Genomic DNA, 23,039 nt, shown 5'->3' with positions numbered 1-23,039 from the left:
TGGTATTATCTGGGGTAAGAGGTTGGTATTAGCTGGGGTGTCTAGGGGTAAGAGGATGGTATTACCTGATTGGTTGGTATTACCTGAGCGCAGGTTGGTCATGGTGGAGGGCAGCTGCAGGTAGGCGGGGTTGTGCGTGGTCACGCCAATCTCAATGGAGCCCGCCCACTTGTCCACCATCTTGTCGATGCGCACCTGGAACACCTCGTTGGAGCGCAGCGGGCGGCCACTCAGGACCACGCCGTGGTTGAAGTCGTCCGTCGCACTGCCCAAGGAAAAATTCACATCTATTTAGCAATATATTGTATACGGCATGTCACCTACATACAGTGCCTTGCGAAAGTATTCGGCCCCCTTGAACTTTGCGACCTTTTGCCACATTTCAGGCTTCAAACATAAAGATATAAAACTGTATTTTTTTGTGAAGAATCAACAACAAGTGGGACACAATCATGAAGTGGAACAACATTTATTGGATATTTCAAACTTTTTTAACAAATCAAAAACTGAAAAATTGGGCGGACAAAATTATTCAGCCCCTTTACTTTCAGTGCAGCAAACTCTCTCCAGAAGTTCAGTGAGGATCTCTGAATGATCCAATGTTGACCTAAATGACTAATGATGATAAATACAATCCACCTGTGTGTAATCAAGTCTCCGTATAAATGCACCCGCACTGTGATAGTCTCAGAGGTCCGTTAAAAGCGCAGAGAGCATCATGAAGAACAAGGAACACACCAGGCAGGTCCGAGATACTGTTGTGAAGAAGTTTAAAGCCGGATTTGGATACAAAAAGATTTCCCAAGCTTTAAACATCCCAAGGAGCACTGTGCAAGCGATAATATTGAAATGGAAAGAGTATCAGACCACTGCAAATCTACCAAGACCTGGCCGTCCCTCTAAACTTTCAGCTCATACAAGGAGAAGACTGATCAGAGATGCAGCCAAGAGGCCCATGATCACTCTGGATGAACTGCAGAGATCTACAGCTGAGGTGGGAGACTCTGTCCATTGGACAACAATCAGTCGTATATTGCACAAATCTGGCCTTTATGGAAGAGTGGCAAGAAGAAAGCCATTTCTTAAAGATATCCATAAAAAGTGTTGTTTAAAGTTTGCCACAAGCCACCTGGGAGACACACCAAACATGTGGAAGACGGTGCTCTGGTCAGATGAAACCAAAATTGAACTTTTTGGCAACAATGCAAAACGTTATGTTTGGCGTAAAAGCAACACAGCTCATCACCCTGAACACACCATCCCCACTGTCAAACATGGTGGTGGCAGCATCATGGTTTGGGCCTGCTTTTCTTCAGCAGGGACAGGGAAGATGGTTAAGATTGATGGGAAGATGGATGGAGCCAAATACAGGACCATTCTGGAAGAAAACCTGATGGAGTCTGCAAAAGACCTGAGACTGGGACGGAGATTTGTCTTCCAACAAGACAATGATCCAAAACATAAAGCAAAATCTACAATGGAATAGTTCAAAAATAAACATATCCAGGTGTTAGAATGGCCAATTCAAAGTCCAGACCTGAATCCAATCGAGAATCTGTGGAAAGAACTGAAAACTGCTGTTTACAAATGCTCTCCATCCAACCTCACTGAGCTCGAGCTGTTTTGCAAGGAGGAATGGGAAAAAATTCAGTCTCTCGATGTGCAAAACTGATAGAGACATACCCCAAGCGACTTACAGCTGTAATCGCAGCAAAAGGTGGCGCTACAAAGTATTAACTTAAGGGGGCTGAATAATTTTGCACGCCCAATTTTTCAGTTTTTGATTTGTTAAAAAAGTTTGAAATATCCAATAAATGTCGTTTCACTTCATGATTGTGTCCCACTTGTTGTTGATTCTTCACAAAAAAATACAGTTTTATATCTTTATGTTTGAAGCCTGAAATGTGGCAAAAGGTCGCAAAGTTCAAGGGGGCCGAATACTTTCGCAAGGCACTGTACATACATACACATCATTATTGATAAATGCCCTTTAACATCAGCTAGAGTCAAAAAGTACTTTTACAGTAGCCTGGCCTAGACCCCAAAGAGCAAGCACAATGTCGTCATTGAGTTGGTAATGGACTTCAACGATGTTGCCACGCCTAGGAGGCAGGGTCAGAGGTCATCACATAAGAATAGCTCCTATTTTTGACCTGTGAGAGTAATAGGAGAGCACCATCATCAATAATTATTTATAGAGAAACCAAATATCTGTATTTCTGATGTTGAAAATTCTATCCTTATCCTAAACTGTCTACGGAGTCGAACTGGTCCTTTTCTACAAATACAGAAAGGGCCGTAAACTGACCATTTGAATCTTACAGACAGTTGGTAATAATATTGTTTGGAACAAAGCCATGGTTACGTACTGAGGGCGAAGAGCAGTCCTGCCTTCACTGATGATGGCCGCCTTTTGCCCACAGTTGGTGTGGAAGAGGAGGCGGTCAGTGGCGTCAGGGTCGGAGGTGAGGGAGAGGGCGGGCCGGGGGCGGCCCACGTCGGGGGACAGCGCCCGCATTATGGCGTTGTTGCGACGCAGCCGGTCGCTGTGGTTGTGATTGTGGACGATGGTCACCTTGACCGCCATGCCGTAGAGGTCAACCACTCCGTAGACCATGGGAGGTGTCTGGGCCGCCGCCACGCCTAGGGGCAGGGTCAGAGGTCAAATTGAGGTCATTGATGAAATATGATAATGATTTGTATACATTTCGACCATGATTTTTACATTGTACAGGGCAAAAATCAGCACTGCATGACAATTATGTAAGCAATACATCACATAACAACGAGTATGAAAAACATAAAAGTTGAAATGGTTATGAAATAAAATATTTCATGCATTTTCGCTTCATAGTTTGTCTCTCCTTAGGTCGCCGCAAGGTTACTACTATACCAATGGACGAGCACTAAGTGACTATCCCTCCAACGCCACGCTACAGCCCTTCAATCCCTCGTTACATTGACGGATGCTCCTGGCGTGTCACTCTCACCTTGGTCGATGCCATTGATGTAGAAGTGAAGAGCTCCGCTGGCCTTGTGCATCAGGCCTATGTGATCCCCTTCCTGGAAGACAGTGACACATTAGGCATTAGGCTGTGTGTCTCTGTTAGGTTGTGTGTGTGTGTGTGTGTGTGTGTGGTACTGACCTGCAGTTCGTCTAGGCTGAATTCACAGTACTCCCGACGGGTCCCCTTGCCGTTAGTCAGGATCCCACAGCCACTCATCATGATTGTACCTGGGAAGGCAAGAAACAGACACACACACACACACACGTTGCATGAACTTAATACGTACTGTAACATGATTTATTCCACAAAAAAACTGCACACAGAAAAATACATCTTGCCGTTCTGTGTGTGTGTTACATACCTGAGCGCAGATTTGTCATTGTGGCAGGGTAGTCCAGGTTGTTGGGGTTGTGCGTTGTCACGCCGATCTCAATCGACCCCGACCACTTGTCCACCAGCTTATCTATACGGATCTGTGGCAACACAAACCAGGGGCGTATTCACTCAAAGCGTTTTGCGACAACAGAAAACGTAAGTAAGCGTTTGTTATTGGACAAGTTTAGGCAGTCCCTCCCAGCTTCAGTCCTTTTGGTGTCTAGTGAATTCTCTCACCCTGTATCCTCCAGAATATAGAAACATTCACCAATTTACAATATGTTATTCATATCAAGCTGCAATCCAGCAGATTCAAATGCAATTATCTATTCACAGCCTGTGGCAGTAACATCATGAATATTAATTGGCTAATCTGAAGCCTCCAGCTTTATCATATGAAGAGGAGCAGCCTTAAATTGTGATGTAATAGCAAAATGGCGACACTTCACCCCGCCGTCCGAACAGATAAACATTTTGTAAACAGGTATGACAGCGGGTGTCAGCTATACATGCGTTTTCTCATTAATATGACAGCACGTGTATTCTTTATTCTTTTCTCTAAACCCCGCGCTTTGTCATTCAAAGCATTCACATCTCAGTATTGGAGCCAGTCATTGGCCGCACCTCAAACATCTCGTTGTGTCGGAGCGGCCGGTTGGTCATGACCACGCCGTTGTTGAACTCATCCAGCGGCCTCCGCCTCTCCGCCGTCTTGTTGTTGTTGCTCAGCTTGATCAGCGTACCGCACTTCTCATGGAACAGCAGCGCGTCATTGGTCATCATCCCGCCCGTCACTGCCCCAAGTCCCGCCACTCCTGCGGGGCTGTTATTGGTGCTTCCGGTATTGCCGGTCCCGGCCCCGCTGTCACTGTTACTACTGTTACTGTTGACAGCTCCCCCGCCGCTGCTGCTCCCCCTGTCCCCTCTACCTCCTGTCCCAGAGTCTGTCCCTGTTCCTCCCCCCAGGTCTCGTCCTCCTCCGCCCTCGTCCTCTGAGCGGTAGAGGGACACGATGGCATTGTTGAACACGTCAAAGAGCTGGTGCTCCGTCAGAGCTACAGGGGGAGAGAAAGAAAGACAGACAGAAAAGAGAGAAATGGAAAGAAAGGGAGACAGTCAATAATGTGGCATCATTGACCAAATGTAATAGATATTCAGGTAGAGACTTGGGGAGTTTTATTTTCGTACCCGTTTCAGGCTCTATGTTGTTGGGGAACTTGTCAGGTCGGTTGTGAATAGGAGGGAGCTCCGGCACTGAGATAAAGGAACAAGAGTGAGAAAGACAGGAGTCAGTCTTTCCCTTATTTACACTTCTACAACCTTTCACACAATGAACCCTATCTTTTAACACATAAACATTGCAAACAAAAACAACTCCTACCTTCCTCTGTCGTCCCGTTTGTCGCTGCTGCCAGATTCACCACTGACGTCAGATCCTCGGTGTCTCCCTCCTGGACCCCGCACACCACCACCTCCTCATGCCCCTCCACCGTCTCCCTCTCCGTATCTCTCTCCATCGAGGAGGGCGGCTCGCAGCTCACCACCGTCACTTGCGTACACTTGCCGTAGAGGTCCACCACCGCCCAGAGGCGTGTCGGGAGACCGCTGGCAGCTGCACCACAGTCATGCCCGTTCACCCACAGGTGGAGCTCGCCACGGGCGCTCCGCTGAATAGGAGGACAGAAATAAGAATAGCAATATTCAATTTTTAGAGAAAGACATCTCAATCTTCCCAAATACACACACAGAGCTGAGTTGCACAGGGTCAGCCATAGAGCAGCCCCCCTGGATGGAGAGCAATTGTAGAGATCGAGTGCCTTCCTCAAGGACACAACGGCAAGGCTCAGTGACCAGTACCCCTCCTGTTACCAATTCAGTGCCCGGCGCAGGGCTTGAACCGGTAGTGACCTTCCGGCCACTGGTTCGCTTCTCTTAACCACTAGCCTACTTACCTGTATGCCCACGCGGTCGCCCTCGGCCAGCTGGTCCAGGTCACGGCCGTACTCCTCGAGAACGGAGCGGCCGTCGCGTAGGACTGAGCAGCCAGAGACGATCCAGGAGCCTCCCTTCAGACCCGTAGCGCTGCTGGGGAAATCGAGACAAGCCGGGTCCAGAGCAGTCACCCCAATCTCTACGGAGCCGCTCCATGAGTTCACCTACAGAAGAAAGTGACATTTATTTAGGCTTCTAGTTCATCTATTTATTTTCATGTCCCTTTTTCTTTTAGATCTAGTCAGTAATGTACAATACATTTTATAAACTGGGTGGTACAAGCCCTGAATGATGATTGGCTGACAGTTGTAGTATATCAGACCGTATACCACGGGTATGACAAAAGTTATTTTTACTGTTCTAATAACGTTGGTAAACATTGCTATTATAAACTAAGGCACCTCGGGGGTTTGTGATATAGCAAATATACCTCAGCTAAGGGCTGTTTCCAGGAACTCCGCGCTGTGTCGTGCATAAGAATTGCCCTTAGCCGTGGTATATTAGCCATATATCACACCTCCTTGGGCCATATTGCTTAAGTATAGCCTTCCAATGTTATTCCAAATAAAATATTGCAATTCTTATTTCCTTATTCCTTTGTTATTAGCATATATACAGTACCATAAAAGTTTGGACACACCTAGTCATTCAAGGGTTTTTCTTTATTTTTACTATTGTCTACATTGTAGAATAAGTCAAGACATCAAAACTATGAAATAACACATATGGAATTATGTAGTAACCAAAAGTGTTTAACAAATCAAAATATTTAATATTTGAGATTCTTCAAAGTAGCCACCCTTTGTCTTGACAGCTTTGCACACTGTTGGCATTCTCTCAACCAGCTTCATGAGGCAGTCACCTGGAACGCATTTCAATTAACAGGTGTGCGTTGTTCATTTGTGGAATTTCTTTCCTTCTTAATGCGTTTTGAGCCAATTAGTTGTGTTGGCATACAGAAGATAGCCCTATTTGGTAAAAGACCAAGTCCATATTATGGCAAGAACAGCTCAAATAAGCAATGAGAAGCGAGATCTCTGCATGTGTCGTTCCCACCGTGAAGCATGGAGGAGGTGGTGTAACGGTGCTTTGCTGGTGACACCGTCTGATTATTTAGAATTCAAGGCACACATAACCAGCATGGCTACCGCAGCATTCTGCAGCGATACGCCATCCCATCTGTTTGCGCATAGTGGGACTGTCATTTGTTTTTCCAACAGGACAATGACCCAAAACACCTCCAGGCTGTGTAAGGGCTAATTGACCAAGGAGAGTGATGGTGCTGCATCAGAAGACCTGGACTCCCCAATCACCCGACCTCAACCCAATTGAGATGGTTTGGAGATGGGTTGCACCGCAAAGTGAAGGAAAAGCAGCCAACAAGTGCTCAGCATATGTGGGAACTTCTTCAAGACTGTTGGAAAAGCGTTCCAAGTGAAGTTGGTTGAGAGAATGCCAAGAGTGAGCAAAGCTGTCATCAAGGTAAAGGGTGGCATCTTTGACGAATATAAAATATATTTTGTTTAACACTTTTTTGGATTACTACATGATTCCATATGTGCTATTCCATAGTTTCGATGTCTTCACTACTATTCTACAAAGTTGAAAACAGTAAAAATAAAGGAAAACCCTTGAATGAGTAGTTGTGTCCAAACTTTTGAAAGTTACTGTGTATGTATGTATGTATGTATGTATGTATGTACAGTTGAAATCGGAAGTTTACATGCACCTTAGCCAAATGCATTTAAACTCAGTATTTCACAATTCCTGACATTTAATCCTAGTAATAAATTCCCTGTCTTAGGTCAGTTAGGATCACCACTTTATTATAAGAATGTGAAATGTCAGAATAATAGTAGAGAGAATGATTTATTTCAGCTTTTAGTTATTTCATCACATTCCCAGTGGGTCAGAAGTTTACATATACTCAATTAGTATTTGGAAGCATTGCCTTTAAATTGTTAAACTTGGGTCAAACTTTTTGGGTAGCATTCCACAAGCTTCCCACAATAAATTGGGTGAATTTTGGCCCATTCCTCTTGACAGAGCTGGTGTAACTGTCATGTTTGTAGGCCTCCTTGTTCACACACGCCTTCTCAGTTCTGCCCACAAATGTTCTATAGGATTGAGGTCAGGGCTTTGTGATGGCCACTCCAATACCTTGACTTTGTTGTCCTTAAGCCATTTTGCCACAACTTTGGCAGTATGCTTGAGGTCATTGTCCATTTGGAAGACCCATTTGTGACAAAGCTTTAACTTCCTGACTGATGTCTTGAGATGTTGCTTCAATATATCCACATAATTTGTTTCCCTCCCTCATGATTTTTTTTTTTTTTTTTTTTTTTTACCTTTATTTAACCAGGCAAGTCAGTTAAGAACAAATTCTTATTTTCAATGACGGCCTGGGAACAGTGGGTTAACTGCCTGTTCAGGGGCAGAACGACAGATTTGTACCTTGTCAGCTCGGGGGTTTGAACTCACAACCTTCCGGTTACTAGTCCAACGCTCTAACCACTAGGCTACCCTGATGCCATCTATTGTGTGAGGTGCACCAGTCCCTCCTGCAGCAAAGCACCCCCCACAACATGATGCTTCGGCTTGCACTCCTCCCCCTTTTTACTCCAAACATAACGATGGTCATTATGGCCAAACTGTTCTATTTTCGTTTCATCAGACCAAATGACATTTCTCTGAAAAGTCCGATCCTTGTCCCCATGTGCAGTTGCAAACCGTAGTATGTTTTTTTTATGGCGGTTTTGGAGCAATGGCTTCTTCCTTGCTGAGCGGCCTTTCAGGATGTCATTATAGGACTCGTTTTACTGTAGATATAGATACTTTTGTACCAGTTTCCTCCAGCATCTTAACGAGGTCCTTTGCTGCTGTTCTAGGATTGTTTTGCACTTTTCGCACCAAAGTACATTAATCTCTAGGAGACAGAAGGCGTCTCCCTCCTGAGCGGTATGACGGCTGCGTGGTCCCATGGTGTTTATACTTGCATACTATTGTTTGTACAGATGAATGTAGTACCTTCAGGCATTTCAAAATTGCCCCCAAGGATGAACCAGACTTGTGGAGGTCTACAAACAAAATTTCTGAGGTCTTGGCTGATTTCTTTTGATTTTCCCATGATGTCAAACAAAGAGGCACTGAGTTTGAAGGTAGGCCTTGAAATACATCCACAGCTACACCTCCAATTGACTCAAATTATGTCAATTAGCCTATCAGAAGCTTCTAAAGCCATGACATCATTTTCTGGAATTTTCCAAGCTGTTTAACCTCTCTAGGGTATGTGGGATGCTGGCGTCCCACCTGGCCAACATCCAGTGAGATTGCAGAGCGCCAAATTCAAATACAGAAATACTCATTATAAAAATTCAGAAAAGATACACCTATTTTACATAGGTTTAAAGATGAACTTCTTGTGAATCCAACCACTGTGTCAGATTTTAAAAATGCTTTACGGCAAAAGCATACCTTACAATTATTTGAGAACATAGCCCAGCAGACAAATCATTACAAACAGTAACCAGCCAAGTAGAAGAGTTACACAAGTCAGAAATATAGATAAAATGAATCACTTACTTTTGATGATCTTTATAAGTTTGCACTCAGAAGATGTTCCTTTTGTTCGATAAAGTCTATTTCCAAAAACCTCTGTTTTGTTCGCACGTTTTCTTCAGTAATCCACAGGCTCAAACGCAGTCACAACGGACAGAAAAAAATCCAAATTGTATCCGTAAAGTTCATAGAAAATGTCAAACAATGTTTATATTCAATCTTCAGGTTGTTTTTAGCCTAAATAATCAATAATATTTCAACCAGACAATAACGCTGTCAATATAAAAGGTAAACAAGAAAGGCGCTCTCTCGGTCGCGCGCATGAAAAAGCTCTGTGACACGGCAGAGTCCACTCATTCAGACTGCTCTTACTCATTCAATTTTCAGAATACAAGCCTGAAACCATTTCTAAAGACTGTTGACATCTAGTGGAAGGCATAGGAACTGAAATTTGAGTCCTAAATCAATGGATACTATCATGGCATTGAATAGAAAACTACATCAACAACAAAAAAAATCCTACAGTTTTGGAAACTTTAGAGTGTTTTCTATCCAAATCTACCAATTACATGCATATCCTATCTTCTGGGCCTAAGTAGAAGGCAGTTTAATTTGGGCACGGTTTTCATCCAAAATCCCAAATGCTGCCCCCTACCCTAGAGAAGTTGAAGGCACAGTCAACTTTGTGTATGTAAACTTCTGACCCACTGGAATTGTGATACAGTGAAATAATCTGTAAACAATTATCGGAAAAGTTTTAATGACGCCAACATTTAGGTTGGCGTCATTAAAACTTTTCCAATAATTGTTTACAGATTATTTCTGTCAGAAGTTGTTTACATACACAAAACTGACTATGCCTTTAAACAGCTTGGAAAATTCCAGAAAATGATGGCACCAGCTCTGTCAGGAGGAATGGGCCAAAATTCACCCAACTTATTGCGGGAAGCTTGTGGAAGGCTACCCGAAACATTTGACGCAAGTTAAACAATTTAAAGGCAATGCTACCAAACACTAATAGAGTGCACAATCTGTGAACAACAAACTCACATTTGAGTTAAAGACAGACCAAGAGTAAATAATATACTGTAAATTGAGGCAGAGGAATTCAATTTAGAGCAGGGCTCTACAGTGCAAACATTCTACTCACATATGTGCCTAAATATTTTGCTCTGGGACCTGGAATCTTAATTTAGGAGCATCACTGCTCCTAAATGTATTTTTGTGCGCCTACATTTTTCAACTTAGGCGCACACGTCTCCTTGTAAAAAAGGTCAGCTGAATGCCGTAACGCCAGATGTTGTAATTTTCAGTATCACAAAATGTGGTGACTTTGGCATACACATTTGGTGATACTGAAAAACACATCTGTTATTGCGGTATTCATCCTTGCAAGCACATTCTAAATCTGATGTAGACCCACACTAAAAAGCTGCATCCATCTCTCGGTCTCTCTCCCCAGCACACATTCACACAAATCTGCAAACGAATGCATACACAAACACATCTGTGAATACAAGCTGCTGCTGCTCCTTATCTCTCTCTGACACACACACACACACACACACTACAAAGACTAGCAGCCAGGGGGAGAGGCAGGCACATACTACACTAGTGCTTACCAAACGACCATCCCACATAATATGCTACTGTCATTATTACCAACAAACACCATCATGTACCACCCCGAACAAGCTGTCGTATATCAATCTAGCAGCTTGGTTTTGGTGCATTTGCCTGTTGTCCGATTGCAGGACAAGACACAAGCTCTATCAATGTCTATAAATAGCATTACTGTAGCAACAATGCCAAGTTTGTTGCACTGACTGTACAGCACAGATATTGATTTCCGTCATGCAATTACGGATAGTGGTCCATTATAGCTTTGATACATGAGATGATACTGGCCATGAAACTATCGCCAGTGAGAAAATGGGTAACTCACTGCCGGGAGGGATATAGGCCTATCTGTTGTTAATGTTATCCATCTAGTTAGCCATGCTCTTCATGTGAAAGCTTGTTGTGCGAGTTTATTATTCATGTGACAAGCTAGTGATTTCTAGAGTGGCATTACAAGTGGTTGAAGGATACACCCTCTATACATGTTCACTGAGCTGTGTGCTACCCCAGTTGGGCTAAAATGGCATTGGAGGAGACAGTACTAGTGCCCTCTGCCAAAAACCCACAGGTGTCAGGGTCACCAACGGGCCTGGCAGACCGACAATCATGGCTATCTTCGCTAAAATTAGATAACAGGCAAACTAGGTGCATAGAGATAAGAAGTCTAAATGTTGCATAGGCAGACAGACCTTTTAACAGAAACAGTAACTAACGGTTGGCTCAAAACATTGGCCGTGTTGGAGAGCATCAAATCATTATACATTGTGGGTAAATGGTGACTGATTGATCTACAAATAATAATAAGTAGTTATTTATGATGCAAGGTGATTTGTAGATCAGTCACTTTGAACAAGCCCAATGGCTATGTTTACACAGGCAGGCAGCACTATTGAGTTTTTGCCAAATTATTGGCAAAAGATCTAATCTGATTGGTCAAAACATCAGTTAGAGAAAAAAGATCAGAATTAGGCTGCCTGTGTAAACGCAGTGATACCAATGTGTATCACAAAGAGGCCCAATAATCCAGATAAACTACAGCTATGCTTTTTAGGAATGAGCCTATTCAGATTAGGGTGAGGTTTCCTCCTAACCACTGACACAGGGTCAGTTGTTTTGTCAACTTTGGTCTTGAGTTGACCATACACCATACTAGTGGCTAGTGGTTAGAGCGTTGGACTAGTAACCGGAAGGTTGCGAGTTCAAACCCCCGAGCTGATGAGGTACAAATCTGTCGTTCTGCCCCTGAACAAGCAGTTAACCCACTGTTCCCAGGCCGTCATTGAAAATAAGAATTTGTTCTTAACTGACTTGCCTGGTTAAATAAAGGTAAAAAAAAAAAAAAAAAAAGGACAACTGATATCTGCTTTGCCTTTATTTTGCTTATCAAGACCAGACCATATGGGGTTCTATATCTTTGGTCAAGACCACAGTATTGGCATATGGCCTACCTAGTCACAGAGGTCTACCTACAGCTAGACGAGAGAAGCCAACTGGTTGAGTCAAGTTGAGTCAGGTTAACTTGACTCAACCAGTTGGCTTCTCTCGTCTAGCTGTAGGTAGACCTCTGTGACTAGCTAGACGTCAACAACTGAAAAATGCTGCTGCCTGTGTGCAGTCAACCAAATGACTGTTGCTAGTTAGCTAACTTAGAGATATAGCTAACGTTACCTAGCGACAGTAGCTCGCTACCTTACATTTCAAACATGCAAACTCATGGCTAACTAAACGAGCTAACGTTGCTATACAGTAGTCAATCTATCAGGCTAAATGTTGGTCGTGGTAATAATATGTCATTCATTTGGCTAGCAATCGCTAGTTAGTTAGCCGTTGAAAGCTAACGTTACCGTGTTTTGACAGAGCGAGGCACTTACTGGTTCGATCCACACACGAAAAGATCTCTAGTATGGTTAACATTAGCTATAGCTTAGCTAACGTTACTGTAAAGTTAGCCTTGCAATTGGTAGCGAAGATGTCGCTAGTTGACCTTCGTAAAAAAAAAGTATACACTGTATATGGACTGGACCACACAGAGCTAGCTAGCTAGCTAATTGTGTTGAACAAGTGTTGTTGTCAATGTGCCAATGCAAATGTGTTGCAGTACATTTTGGATAGGATATGGCTAAAACGATCGCTAGTAAACCTAAACTGTACTGCTTGATTGTCAAACTGCGCACGCCCAAACGAGGACTGAATAAGACACGAGCACCACTGCGGACAACAGAGAGACTCCGTCCCACTGGCACGGGATGCACTCTCTCCTCGCATTCCCATCTCTCTCCCCCACCGAGCTGAAAGTGACAGCTATGTTTACCTTCTTGTCAATACGGACGGTGAATACATCCCGGTCCCTCAGTGGCTCTCTGCTTAGAACTAACCCGTGGTTAAATTCTTGGACTGGTTGGTTCCGCTGAGCGGTTCTGTTCGAATTCGACAGTCCGATCAGTTTTCCGCTGCGCGGGTGCAGCTCAGCCGCCATCTTCACTGGGGCGGCGTGCTTCGCGACACATGGGTTTGCGACAATATGAAAGCTCTGGTTTTAAATCCAAATCGAAATACGCGCCCACATTTTTTAAGATTAACGGCAGAAGGTCAAGTAAGCAAAATTGCTTTATGGCAGTGTGGTCCGCTTTCTGTCCAGGCAGAATCAATCAATAGAACATTTATCACAGATTTACAAGAATGAGCAGTGTTTTATATGCATACATCTGCCATATACCTCAACTCTTTGAAACCAAGCATTAAAAGCTCATATAACTACATTGTTCATTCAGCAGCACACTATATAAAGCATGCATTATGCTTCAATTTTACTATTCATTAATAATACATAGATATTAAAATATAGATAAATACATTGTTGCAGTGCGCGAGTCAGCTGGTTATTGCAAATCCAAGTTGTTATGTTAGCCTTGCTCACCGAATGGGAACTTTTTAATTGCTGTGCATTAAGATATGAATTATGTTATGGCAATAATTGCACCAAAATTGTGCTATGAAGAAAATATTTTTACACCGAAAAAATATTTCCTTCGCTATTTCGATGGCCCTTTCAGAGATCATGCACACTACAAGACGGAACACTAGAGGGCGCATGAGGCTAATGGAGGGATGGAGTTTTGACATCCAATACAGCAGGTGGCAGTAATGATAATGCACAGCAATAGAGCTCGCCAGCTCGCCTTACTATATGTCAATATTGTAGTCCTAAAACCCGGAAATTAGTTACCTCAGGTTCTTTCAGTGATCCCTATTGGAAAAAAGAATGGGCAAAGAATAGGGTTTTGGAATAAACACAGAAAATAAGGTCTGACGTTCACACAGGTTTAGGAGATCTTCTACGTGTTGTTCTAGGAGATAATAACAGTAGGTCAACATAACCTTTATGAATTACGAAACCTTTGTGCTTTAAAAAAAATTGTAACAACATAAATTATTCACAATTCACAAAGAGTGACGTTAGCTGATGAAGATTATCTCAGAACAAAACGTATAAGATTTGCTAAGCCTGTGTTACCACACACTATATTTTGACGTTTATCCAAAAACGGCATTCATTTTCCCCATGAGCTTTGTCTAATGAATCAGGATGGACTTAGTGCCTACAAAAATACACCATTACTATTTATCTCTATGTCAAGCGGGTAGAAGAGCTTTGACTGCAGTCAACTGCAAGTTTTTGCAGTGGGAGCATGGCGGACGGTGGTCAAGAGACATAAATGAAAAGTAGTAGTGGAAAAGAATGGAGACACGTGGAACATGGAGTCCCACAGTGAAAGTGATAAGGATTCTAATGGAAGTATATTTCCAGGCTTGGGGTCAATGAGATGGAAGGAAGTAGGTTACGAGTTTGAATCCAATGAAACTAGCAACATCGAGGGAGACAGTGTGTAGAGGAAGATTGGCGGCCAGTACAAACCGAATGAGCTGTACTCTAGTAGCTCTGGAGGTGAATTGGAAGATAATGGAAATAAATTACCTGAGGTGGCAAGTGTGGTTAAGAGCCTTGCACCGATAGTCATGATAAATATGAATCTGGTAGAGTAGGTGTGACACTTTTGGAGAAAGTGGACCACTGTCTTTTGGCTGACCTAAATTTGGTATCAGATTGGGTGAAAAAGGAGTTGGGTACTGTTGAATCGGTGAAGATAACCCGAAGTAGACTTGTGATTATTAGCTTTTCCCACCCAGAGAGAGCAGGCACTCCACGCCAAGAGAATGGGGACAATACCTGTTACTTGCTTTGTTCTCAGGAACAGGGTGCCATTGAAAGGAGTGATTACTGGAATTGCGGTAAGGGTGGAGGTAGATCAACTGAAGTTGAAGATTCCCGGGGTCTGCTGCGAGCGTAGTGAAACAGAAGAGTCACTGGTCTTGTAAGACATTGCAGCCAACAGTGCAAGCGACTGCCGACTGACTGATCTACAAATCATCTTCCATCGTAAATAACTACTCATAATTATTTGTAGTTCAGTCAGTCACAATTTACCCATGACACATTACGGTTTTGATCCTTTTCAAACATGGCCACTGTATGTGTTATGAATTTTATGAATAATGACTAAATGATGTATACATTTTAACGTAGAACAAACTAACAGAATACTACCCTGTCACTGTATGATTGTATGAAACTTATTAGAATCATAAACCTAAATCTGATGTGTGTAGTTTTAGTCAAGAATTAGAACAAGGACTTTCTGTTCCTTTTTAGTATGTAAGCAGGGTGTAAGTGAGAAACAAATGGAGCTATTGTCAGACAAGCTGGAATACTGTGTTCCTTACAGGACATTCTGTCCCCACCCAGGGAGGGGAGAGGCTTGTAGATTGTTTAACAGGTGGCAGACAATGTATGAGTAGGAGAAGACTTGTGAACTATATTGCCATTGTATCTGAGAGGAGGAGGGACATTTATGACGAAATGTGAGGTATATAGACCAATGTACAGGAAATGATAAGCAGAGCTCTCGAGAATAAACGTTGCGGACTAAGTAGACTAGTCTGTCTGTTTCATTTTAATAAGAACCTTACTTATTCTTAGTAACAGGCAGAGTATTTTAATTGAATTGGTTAATGAACATGAGAACAAAATTCTCACAACACTGTCCTTTTTGAATTTTGATGCTGAGTCGTTACCCGACAAATTAATGTTAGGATATATCAGTTATCCTGTAAAAGCTATTGTGCCGAATCCACTACAGTGTTTCAGATGCCAAATGTATGGTCATGTTGCAGCAGTGTGTAGGAGGGATCTCCCTAGATGTAAGAAGTGTGCAGGAGGGCATGGGACAAAGGAATGTGTAGTATTGGTGAAGGAGGCAGTATGTGTCAACTGTAGTGGTACCCATGTTATATATATATATATATATATGATCATGTAAAACACTATACAACCACACGTGGATAATGCATTTAAAATCATCGAGAATGACACAAAAAAGTTTGAAAATGTATTTCCATTGTGGTCCTCTTAATAAATAAATGGCTCAAAAGATTAACAAACATAACATAGTAGGTCTGGCCTAAACAGTAGACCTAGCGTACTAGGCATACTTGGATTTACAGATCTAATAATAATGAATACATTTTTTAACCCGTATTTACACCCTAAATGTAAATGATGAAGATTGAAAGTCTCTGTCGGCTTGGGATGAAGTTGAGGACAATTTGGGTTGGAAAGGCAGTGTCGGTTCAGTGGGAGAGGTCATCGATGAGACAGACCAGGAGAAACAAAGACAGTATAAAAAACAGCCCCGGAGCTCTTCAACAGCCCACCACACCTGCTTCTCTGAATGGTCAGTCACTGTTCGTTCCCTGAACAGTCGTTGTACTTCCTCTGCTACACAGTGTGCAGTCCTTGGTGTAATACTTCCAAACAGATGAAACAGAAAGCCACATTTTTGGAATCCAAAAGCCACTTTATTAGAATCCTAGCTATCAAGCCAAAATATAGACTTTTCATCATGATCCTGCAACTCTGAGTCCACAGGATATAGTGATCAAACCTTAGAGCAACCCCCCCCCCCCCCCCCCCCCCAAAAAAAATACCTTAAACAAAAGCTACAAAAACACTTCCATTTTATGAAAAAAATAGGTAGAATATTTATAGAGCTCTCTGCCTAGGCTACCTTACGGCGCCATGACAACCACTATCTTGTTGCTGGGGATCAGAAGTGTCTGGTGCGAGAGAGGCAGGTTGGGGCTGCCAGGGTCAGAGTTGTACAGAAGGTGTTCTATGCTGAGCCAGTGAAGAAAGTAGATGAAGATGGTTCAAGGGTGAGGGACCCTAACAGGCTCACCGTGAGTAGTATACTTTTTCCAGTACAGAGTGATAGGCCTACAAATTAAATGTGGTTATCACCTGTACCACCGGAATGGAATGCAAGTCACAGAAAATAGGTGTTGTGGTGGCAACTGCAGAGAAGTACTTAGTAATATGAGATTTTACTTCAGAAGAGTTACAGGGTGTGTTGAATGGTAGTTCCTGCCAGGCCGTTGTCCTGGTGTAGGATAAGATGGGGTCAAAATAGTGGAATGGGGTGGTGGGTTTTTAATGTGTTGGGTAGGTTGTGTTCCCACTAGTTGCCAGAGCCACAAAGTCAAAATTGGCTATATCGTAAAAATGTATATAGAAACATTAGCCTTTTGGTCTTAATAATGTTAGCAGTGCGATTAAGGTTAGGTTTCACATCACATTTTAAGAAGATAATTGTAGAAATAGGTGGGGTTTATGACTTTGTGGCTGTGGTAACTAGTGACTACTGGTTAGTTGGCCGGATCATTTTTCTCTTTTCGTATCACAAAGTACACTGAGTGTACAAAACATTAAGAGCACCTTCCTAATGTTGAGTTATACCCCCTTTTGCCCTCAGAACAGCCTCAATTCATCAGTGGGCATGGACTCTACAAGGTGTCAAAAGTGTTCCACAGCGATGCTGGCTCATGTTGACTCCAATGCTTCCCACAGTTGTGTCAAGTTGGCTGGATGAGTTTTGGGTGGTGGACCATTCTTGATACACACGGGAAACTGTTTGTGAAAAACCCAGCAGCTTTGCAGTTCTTGACACACTCAACACTGCGCCTGGCACCTACTACCATACCGTGTTCAAAGACTCTTAAATATTTAGTCTTGCTCATTCACCCTCTGAATAGCACACATTCCCGATCCATGTCTCAAGGCTTAAAAATCCTTATTTAACCTGTCTTCTCACCTTCATCTACACTGATTGAAGTGGATTTAACAAGTGACATCAATAAGGGGTCATAACTTTCTTTCCGGATTCACCTGGTCAGTGTCATGGAAGAGCAGGTGTTCCTAATGTTTTGTGCACTCAGTGAACAATGGATTTATACTTCAGTCCAGTTGGTGGGGGTATTGCCCCATTATTGGATGCTAACCGCCGTTAAACCCCATCGAAGAAGAAGGTGTATCGTCATACGGTCTATGAATGTTGTTGTACTTTGTTAAAAATGTAACAATCGCTGTTGATAATTAACTACCAAATACAAGATGTGGCAGCCAGATCCTTTCCATAATGAGTTGGTATCTATTATGGATGAATTAATGATGTCGTTTGAGGATGAAATTGACAAATGTATGGCGGTCTCAGTCTTTTCTACACAACACAGCACAGGCATTGTCGATGCAGGAAAGACAGGGGAGTCCAAGTTGGAGGTAAAAGTAAGTGGCTAACTTTACTTTTACAAATAAAATGTTTAATAATCCATCCAACATCACTACTTCCTATGATTTGCAGTGTTAAATGACACTAATACAATCAACGTGCAAATCGTTGTGGAAATCTGTTGCAGTCCAAGTCGACTACAAAGCCCACAATGCAATGCTCTCTCTGGGCTGGCTAGTTAGGTAGCCAAACACAATTACCAGCATGTGAAGTAGTTAGCTAGTAGTAAAATCGTCTAAACACACTGCACTATCAATTTAGGGGTCTACAATCAGACCATGTTCAATTTGCAGTTAATCTCTGAGGCAGACAATGCAAAGTACAGACGTTGCTATGGCACCAACGGACCTTTCCCACAGACACAAAGGGCGCATTGCATGATGGTAGTTACTAATTTGGTACGCTGTTTAGATAGAACACATCAAATGGTCCGTTCGTAAATTCGCTCTGGCTATCTACTCTGATTTCAGAGCACTCATCGGAGTGTGACAGAGTGCAGAATAACGGATGAATTTACGAATGATCAACACCGCTTGAATATGGCCAGTGTTAGTAAACCACGGCGGAAAAGCGTAATTAAATTGTTGCTAGCTGTACAGTTAGTCACCAATGCTCTGGATAACATGAAAATAGCCTAACCAGCTCTGCTAGGGCGAGTAAAATTACGAAGGCCCAGAGCCCACTCCAGATTGAATTTACGAACACACCCTAAGCAAAATATATATAATTTGTTTTAACGATATAAATAGATGGGTGTGTTCTAGACACTACCCTTACCATACATTGGCTGGTTTGGCGATCTGGAGTGCATGTAATTATTTAAGAGTTATAAAATGTGATTGTTTGTTATCCTTTATCTCCAGTGGTGAGAACGGACCACTTAGAAGTTAAATTATGGAGAAAATAGTTATTTTACTCACTCATAGAAAATATACTAACGTAAACTCGTACATCGCCTTGGTCCGTACAATTGCCCTTATTTTAGCTCCCCCAAAAAGTAATACTTCCAGATCAACTGTAATGTCAATACCATTGTAAAGCACAATTTCTACCCCTTCCAACAGAAGCAATTACATGACCTAACACTGTCCGTTTCTGCATAATTCAAGCAGGCAATGAGCCCGTAGGGTCTTTTTAAAAATGGCGGGTGGGGAAGCGAAACTAATGCGTGATAGTGAGAAGGAGAGATGTCGTGTGGGGAAAATTGCTTTTTTTCACTCGATCTGTCCAACTTATCACCTTATCGCCTCTAAAATGTAAATAAAACACTATAAAGAGTTTATATAATGTGTCATTACATACCTATTTGAAGGTTTGTGTCGAATTTGAATCGTTTTTTTTGGGCGGTACTAAAGTGATCTTACAAGTAAACAGCGGCTTTGAGAATGATGATCGCATGCAATGATGACGCAAAAAACAACTAGGTATCCCCTTACCCCGTCACTGTCCATTTCTTGTTTTTAAAGGATGAGAGAAGTGCTACACCTGGTGGAGAGAGATTTTAAGACAGAAATATATGCTTTATGCGTGCTGTACGTTACGACATGACACGTCTAGATGTAACGGAGGGTCCATTTTTTTCAACATTTCTCCAATACTATAGCGCCATTACCATGTCGATCAACGCTTGAAGAGAAACTTAGTTCACACCCCCGATTTTGAAGTCAACACAGTCGCTACAGTCCCATTAGTTTTCTTTGTAGCCTCGTTTGAATGTTGCGGTTGCGCACATTTGCACGGAATGGGGTGAGTTTACGTTACTATCCTCAAATTGACAGGACTTTCATTTCTGGGGGTGGATTATCCCTTTAACGTATGAGCTAATTAGTTTTCTATCCATAGTTAAACAGCTTGAAAACAGGTTGTTGTGGAATGAAAAATATATCTATATATGTTTTCTTGTTCTAGGTCCAGTTGAAATGTGTGATGAAACAGTTCGTGACAAAGACTATTATCAAAATCAACCACTTGATCTCCAAAGGTACTGCAGCTCTGTGTTCAAAGATATGCCAGAGTCAAAGTGAGGTTAAATCTCTGAAAGTTAAGCTATTGGAGATGACTGACGGTAAGGAGATACCTGAAAAGACAGTGGGAAGAACCCCACAGACATTGGAAGAGCAGGAATGGACGGGATTACCATATTCACCGGAGTTTGCAGAGGATTTGGAGGTATGTTATATTTAACACGTTTGTGTAGGTTCCTTGTCAATCTTTGGCTTATTGGCGAAATCAGTAAATCAATCAAACCTTTTAATGCAATTGCAGACAGAAGTTGACAACGGAAACACAGCACGTATGTTTCAGAGTAAGTTCTGCAAAATAAAACAGGTCAAAGTTGCTTTAATATACGTGCAGTCAACCCCTAGTGATGTAACTGCCTACGTCAACACCTTCTACTCATGAGACCAAGCCCATGCATATACAGTTATACAAACTTGCAGGAGAAAACAATAGTCCAGTGTTTTCTAAGGGCTCAGCAGTAATTTTCCATTCCCGTGTGGCTTACAGTGGTATGTCTAACTTGTCTCTTATCTATTTACTCCCCTGCAGGGGTCTGTGTCTATGTATCTCTTTTAGCCTTGAGGCGCTTTATCACAGACACCCTGTTTTGACCGCAATGGCTCTCACATCTGCTCATAACGTTTCTTATAAGAGGCAGAGACTAGAAAATAATCTTATAATGCATATATTGCTAATCTGTGGTCCAGAAACCTATACATGTAGTGGGGAGGGTCTTATAGCCCTTTCCCTTCTATGAATACAACATAAGCATAATCAATTATTATAATACATCAATCATTTGGTGCAGCCCCTATCATGACCCCAAGGTGACCCCCATCATTTGCATGAATTATGCAGTCCAGGGGGCTGACGTTATCAGTGGGCATGAGCCCTTTACTGTTATTATCCTTGAATACCTGGACTGACATGTACTGCCATTGTACCATTGAGCAAGGCACTTAACTCCATAACCTGAACCAGGGGTGCTGCTCTGTGACTGTGTGTGTGTATGTTGGAGATCCAATCAATTTTTTTTCTCCCAGGTTGAAGTGCCAACTCCCATTGATGAGGCTGACAAGACTACAAATTGCAAGGAGACCACGATCAGAGTTAAAACCATAGAGATGAAACAATGCTTTATATCTCTGGCAAAATTACCTTCCTCACTCACTAAGTCTAACAAACAGGGGCCAAATACAGCCAAACAAGAAGCAAGTAGGCCAACAGACAGAGAGGCAGAAAGCAGGCCTACAGACATTCAGGCCCTAAGTACAGATGCACAAAGTCTCAGTGGGGATTCTGTGCTATCCACTATACCCAGGAGGGAAAAGAAAAGAACAGAAGCACCCATGGTGGCACAATCAGACGGAAGTAAGGAGAACGCAGATGATGACCAATGGGAGGAGGAGAATGCTAATGCCGGACAAACCTCGAGTGACGAATCTCTTCACAACAGAAAGCCAAGGCCAAACAGGAAACAACATAAGACTACCAACACCCGGAAAGAGTACCTCTGTCCGGACTGCGGTAAGGTTTTTAAGAAATTATGTAATTTTAAACAGCATCAACGGACTCACACAGGAGAGAGACCTTATTGTTGTGAATTATGTGGGAAATGTTTCCCGACTGCTTGGAAGCTCAGAAATCACCAATTGGTGGTCCACAGGAGAGAGAAGCCGCTTGAATGCCCAACATGTGGGAAGTGCTTTGCAACAAAGAGTTATTTGGACAAACATGCAAGCGTTCATTCAACAGAGAAACCGTTCCGATGCCTCGTGTGTCAGAAGTATTTTAAAAGTAAAAATGGCCTCAAGGAACATACAATATTGCACAATTCAAATTCAAACTCATATGCTTGTGACAAATGTCCAAAAACCTTCGTAAAGCTGAAATACCTCAAGAATCACCAGCTAACTCACAGCGGAGGAGGAGCTCACCGTTGCGAATTGTGTGGAAAAGGTTTCAAGTCTCCTTCCGAACTCAAACAGCACCAAGCATCAGTCCATAGGGGAGAGAAACCGTTCCAATGTCCAACATGTGGGAAGTGCTTCGGAAAAAAAGAAAATTTGAAAATTCACGCAAGTGTTCATTCAGAAGAGAGAGCATTCCAGTGCTCTCAGTGTCGGATGTGTTTCAAAACCAAGTATACGCTTAGCGACCATAAGAAGACTCACACGGACTCCAAGCCGTATGCTTGCGGCAAATGCCCAATGACCTTCATTCGGTCAAGGTACCTAAAGATGCATCAAGCCTCGCACCTGACCAGCAAGCCGTTAGCGTGCAGCTACTGTGGGAAAGGCTTCAAAGGTGAACGTGAGCGCAAGAGACATGAACGCACACACACCGAAGAACCCCCTTATACCTGTGACGAATGTGGCAAGGGTTTCTATAAACACGAATCGTTAAAAGTCCATTTGGCCTTGCACACCGGAGAGAAGCCGTTCACCTGTGATTACTGCAGTAAAACCTTTGCTCTGGCGTCCTACCTTAAAACCCATGTAGCAAAATTTCACTCTGTGACCGAACTCCACGCCTGTGGGAAATGTGGCAAAAAATATAAGGATATCATACATTTCAGAAGCCATATGGTTCAGGGTTGTTGAGAGGAGGCTGCTGTATTGGTTTGTTTGACTTGAAACAATTTATCTTTCTAATATTGGAGGGAATCTAATACCCCTTCCTAAACGAAGCCCCTGGGAGGACGCAGGTTAAAGGCACAACTTGTAACTTTCGTTCTGACAATGCTTTGACATTCATTGTTATTTTGGAATTGTGATTAAAGTTGTAATATGTTCCTGTCATA

At 42.6% G+C, this 23,039-nt stretch overlaps 2 protein-coding genes across 6 annotated transcripts in view; one reads left to right on the top strand and one right to left on the bottom strand.

Annotated features, from left to right (window-relative positions):
• Nucleotides 1-13,050, bottom strand: part of LOC110500870 (neuralized-like protein 4) — a 31,987-nt gene extending 18,937 nt beyond the window's left edge. For 3 of the 5 annotated variants that reach the window (XR_005038617.1, XM_036957965.1, XM_036957966.1), the window contains exons 1-10: nt 12,865-13,050; nt 5,336-5,539; nt 4,765-5,050; nt 4,572-4,637; nt 4,008-4,438; nt 3,370-3,481; nt 3,147-3,235; nt 2,991-3,063; nt 2,370-2,643; nt 66-265 (exon numbers count right to left, since the gene is read on the bottom strand). Coding sequence is in view for 4 of the 5 variants with exons in the window: in XM_036957965.1 (XP_036813860.1) it covers nt 66-265; nt 2,370-2,643; nt 2,991-3,063; nt 3,147-3,235; nt 3,370-3,481; nt 4,008-4,438; nt 4,572-4,637; nt 4,765-5,050; nt 5,336-5,539; nt 12,865-13,029 (1,900 nt within the window). In the remaining variant the exon portion in view is untranslated. The remainder of the gene's footprint in view (nt 1-65; nt 266-2,369; nt 2,644-2,990; nt 3,064-3,146; nt 3,236-3,369; nt 3,482-4,007; nt 4,439-4,571; nt 4,638-4,764; nt 5,051-5,335; nt 5,540-12,864) is intronic. The other 2 variants (XM_036957967.1, XM_036957968.1) reach the window with 1 other exon arrangement.
• A 4,887-nt stretch (nt 13,051-17,937) lies between these two features.
• Nucleotides 17,938-23,037, top strand: LOC110500561 (oocyte zinc finger protein XlCOF6). The gene is made up of 3 exons (XM_021577972.2): nt 17,938-18,231; nt 20,144-20,404; nt 21,280-23,037. The coding sequence occupies exons 1-3, from the start codon at nt 18,061-18,063 to the stop codon at nt 22,837-22,839; spliced, it is 1,992 nt and encodes a 663-aa protein (XP_021433647.2). The 5' UTR covers nt 17,938-18,060; the 3' UTR covers nt 22,840-23,037.
• Nucleotides 23,038-23,039: the final 2 nt, after the last annotated feature.

Source organism: Oncorhynchus mykiss, chromosome 21 (genome assembly GCF_013265735.2).
Source record: "Oncorhynchus mykiss isolate Arlee chromosome 21, USDA_OmykA_1.1, whole genome shotgun sequence".
Lineage (NCBI taxonomy): Eukaryota > Metazoa > Chordata > Actinopteri > Salmoniformes > Salmonidae > Oncorhynchus > Oncorhynchus mykiss.
This window is presented reverse-complemented; position numbering and strand designations above follow the sequence as displayed.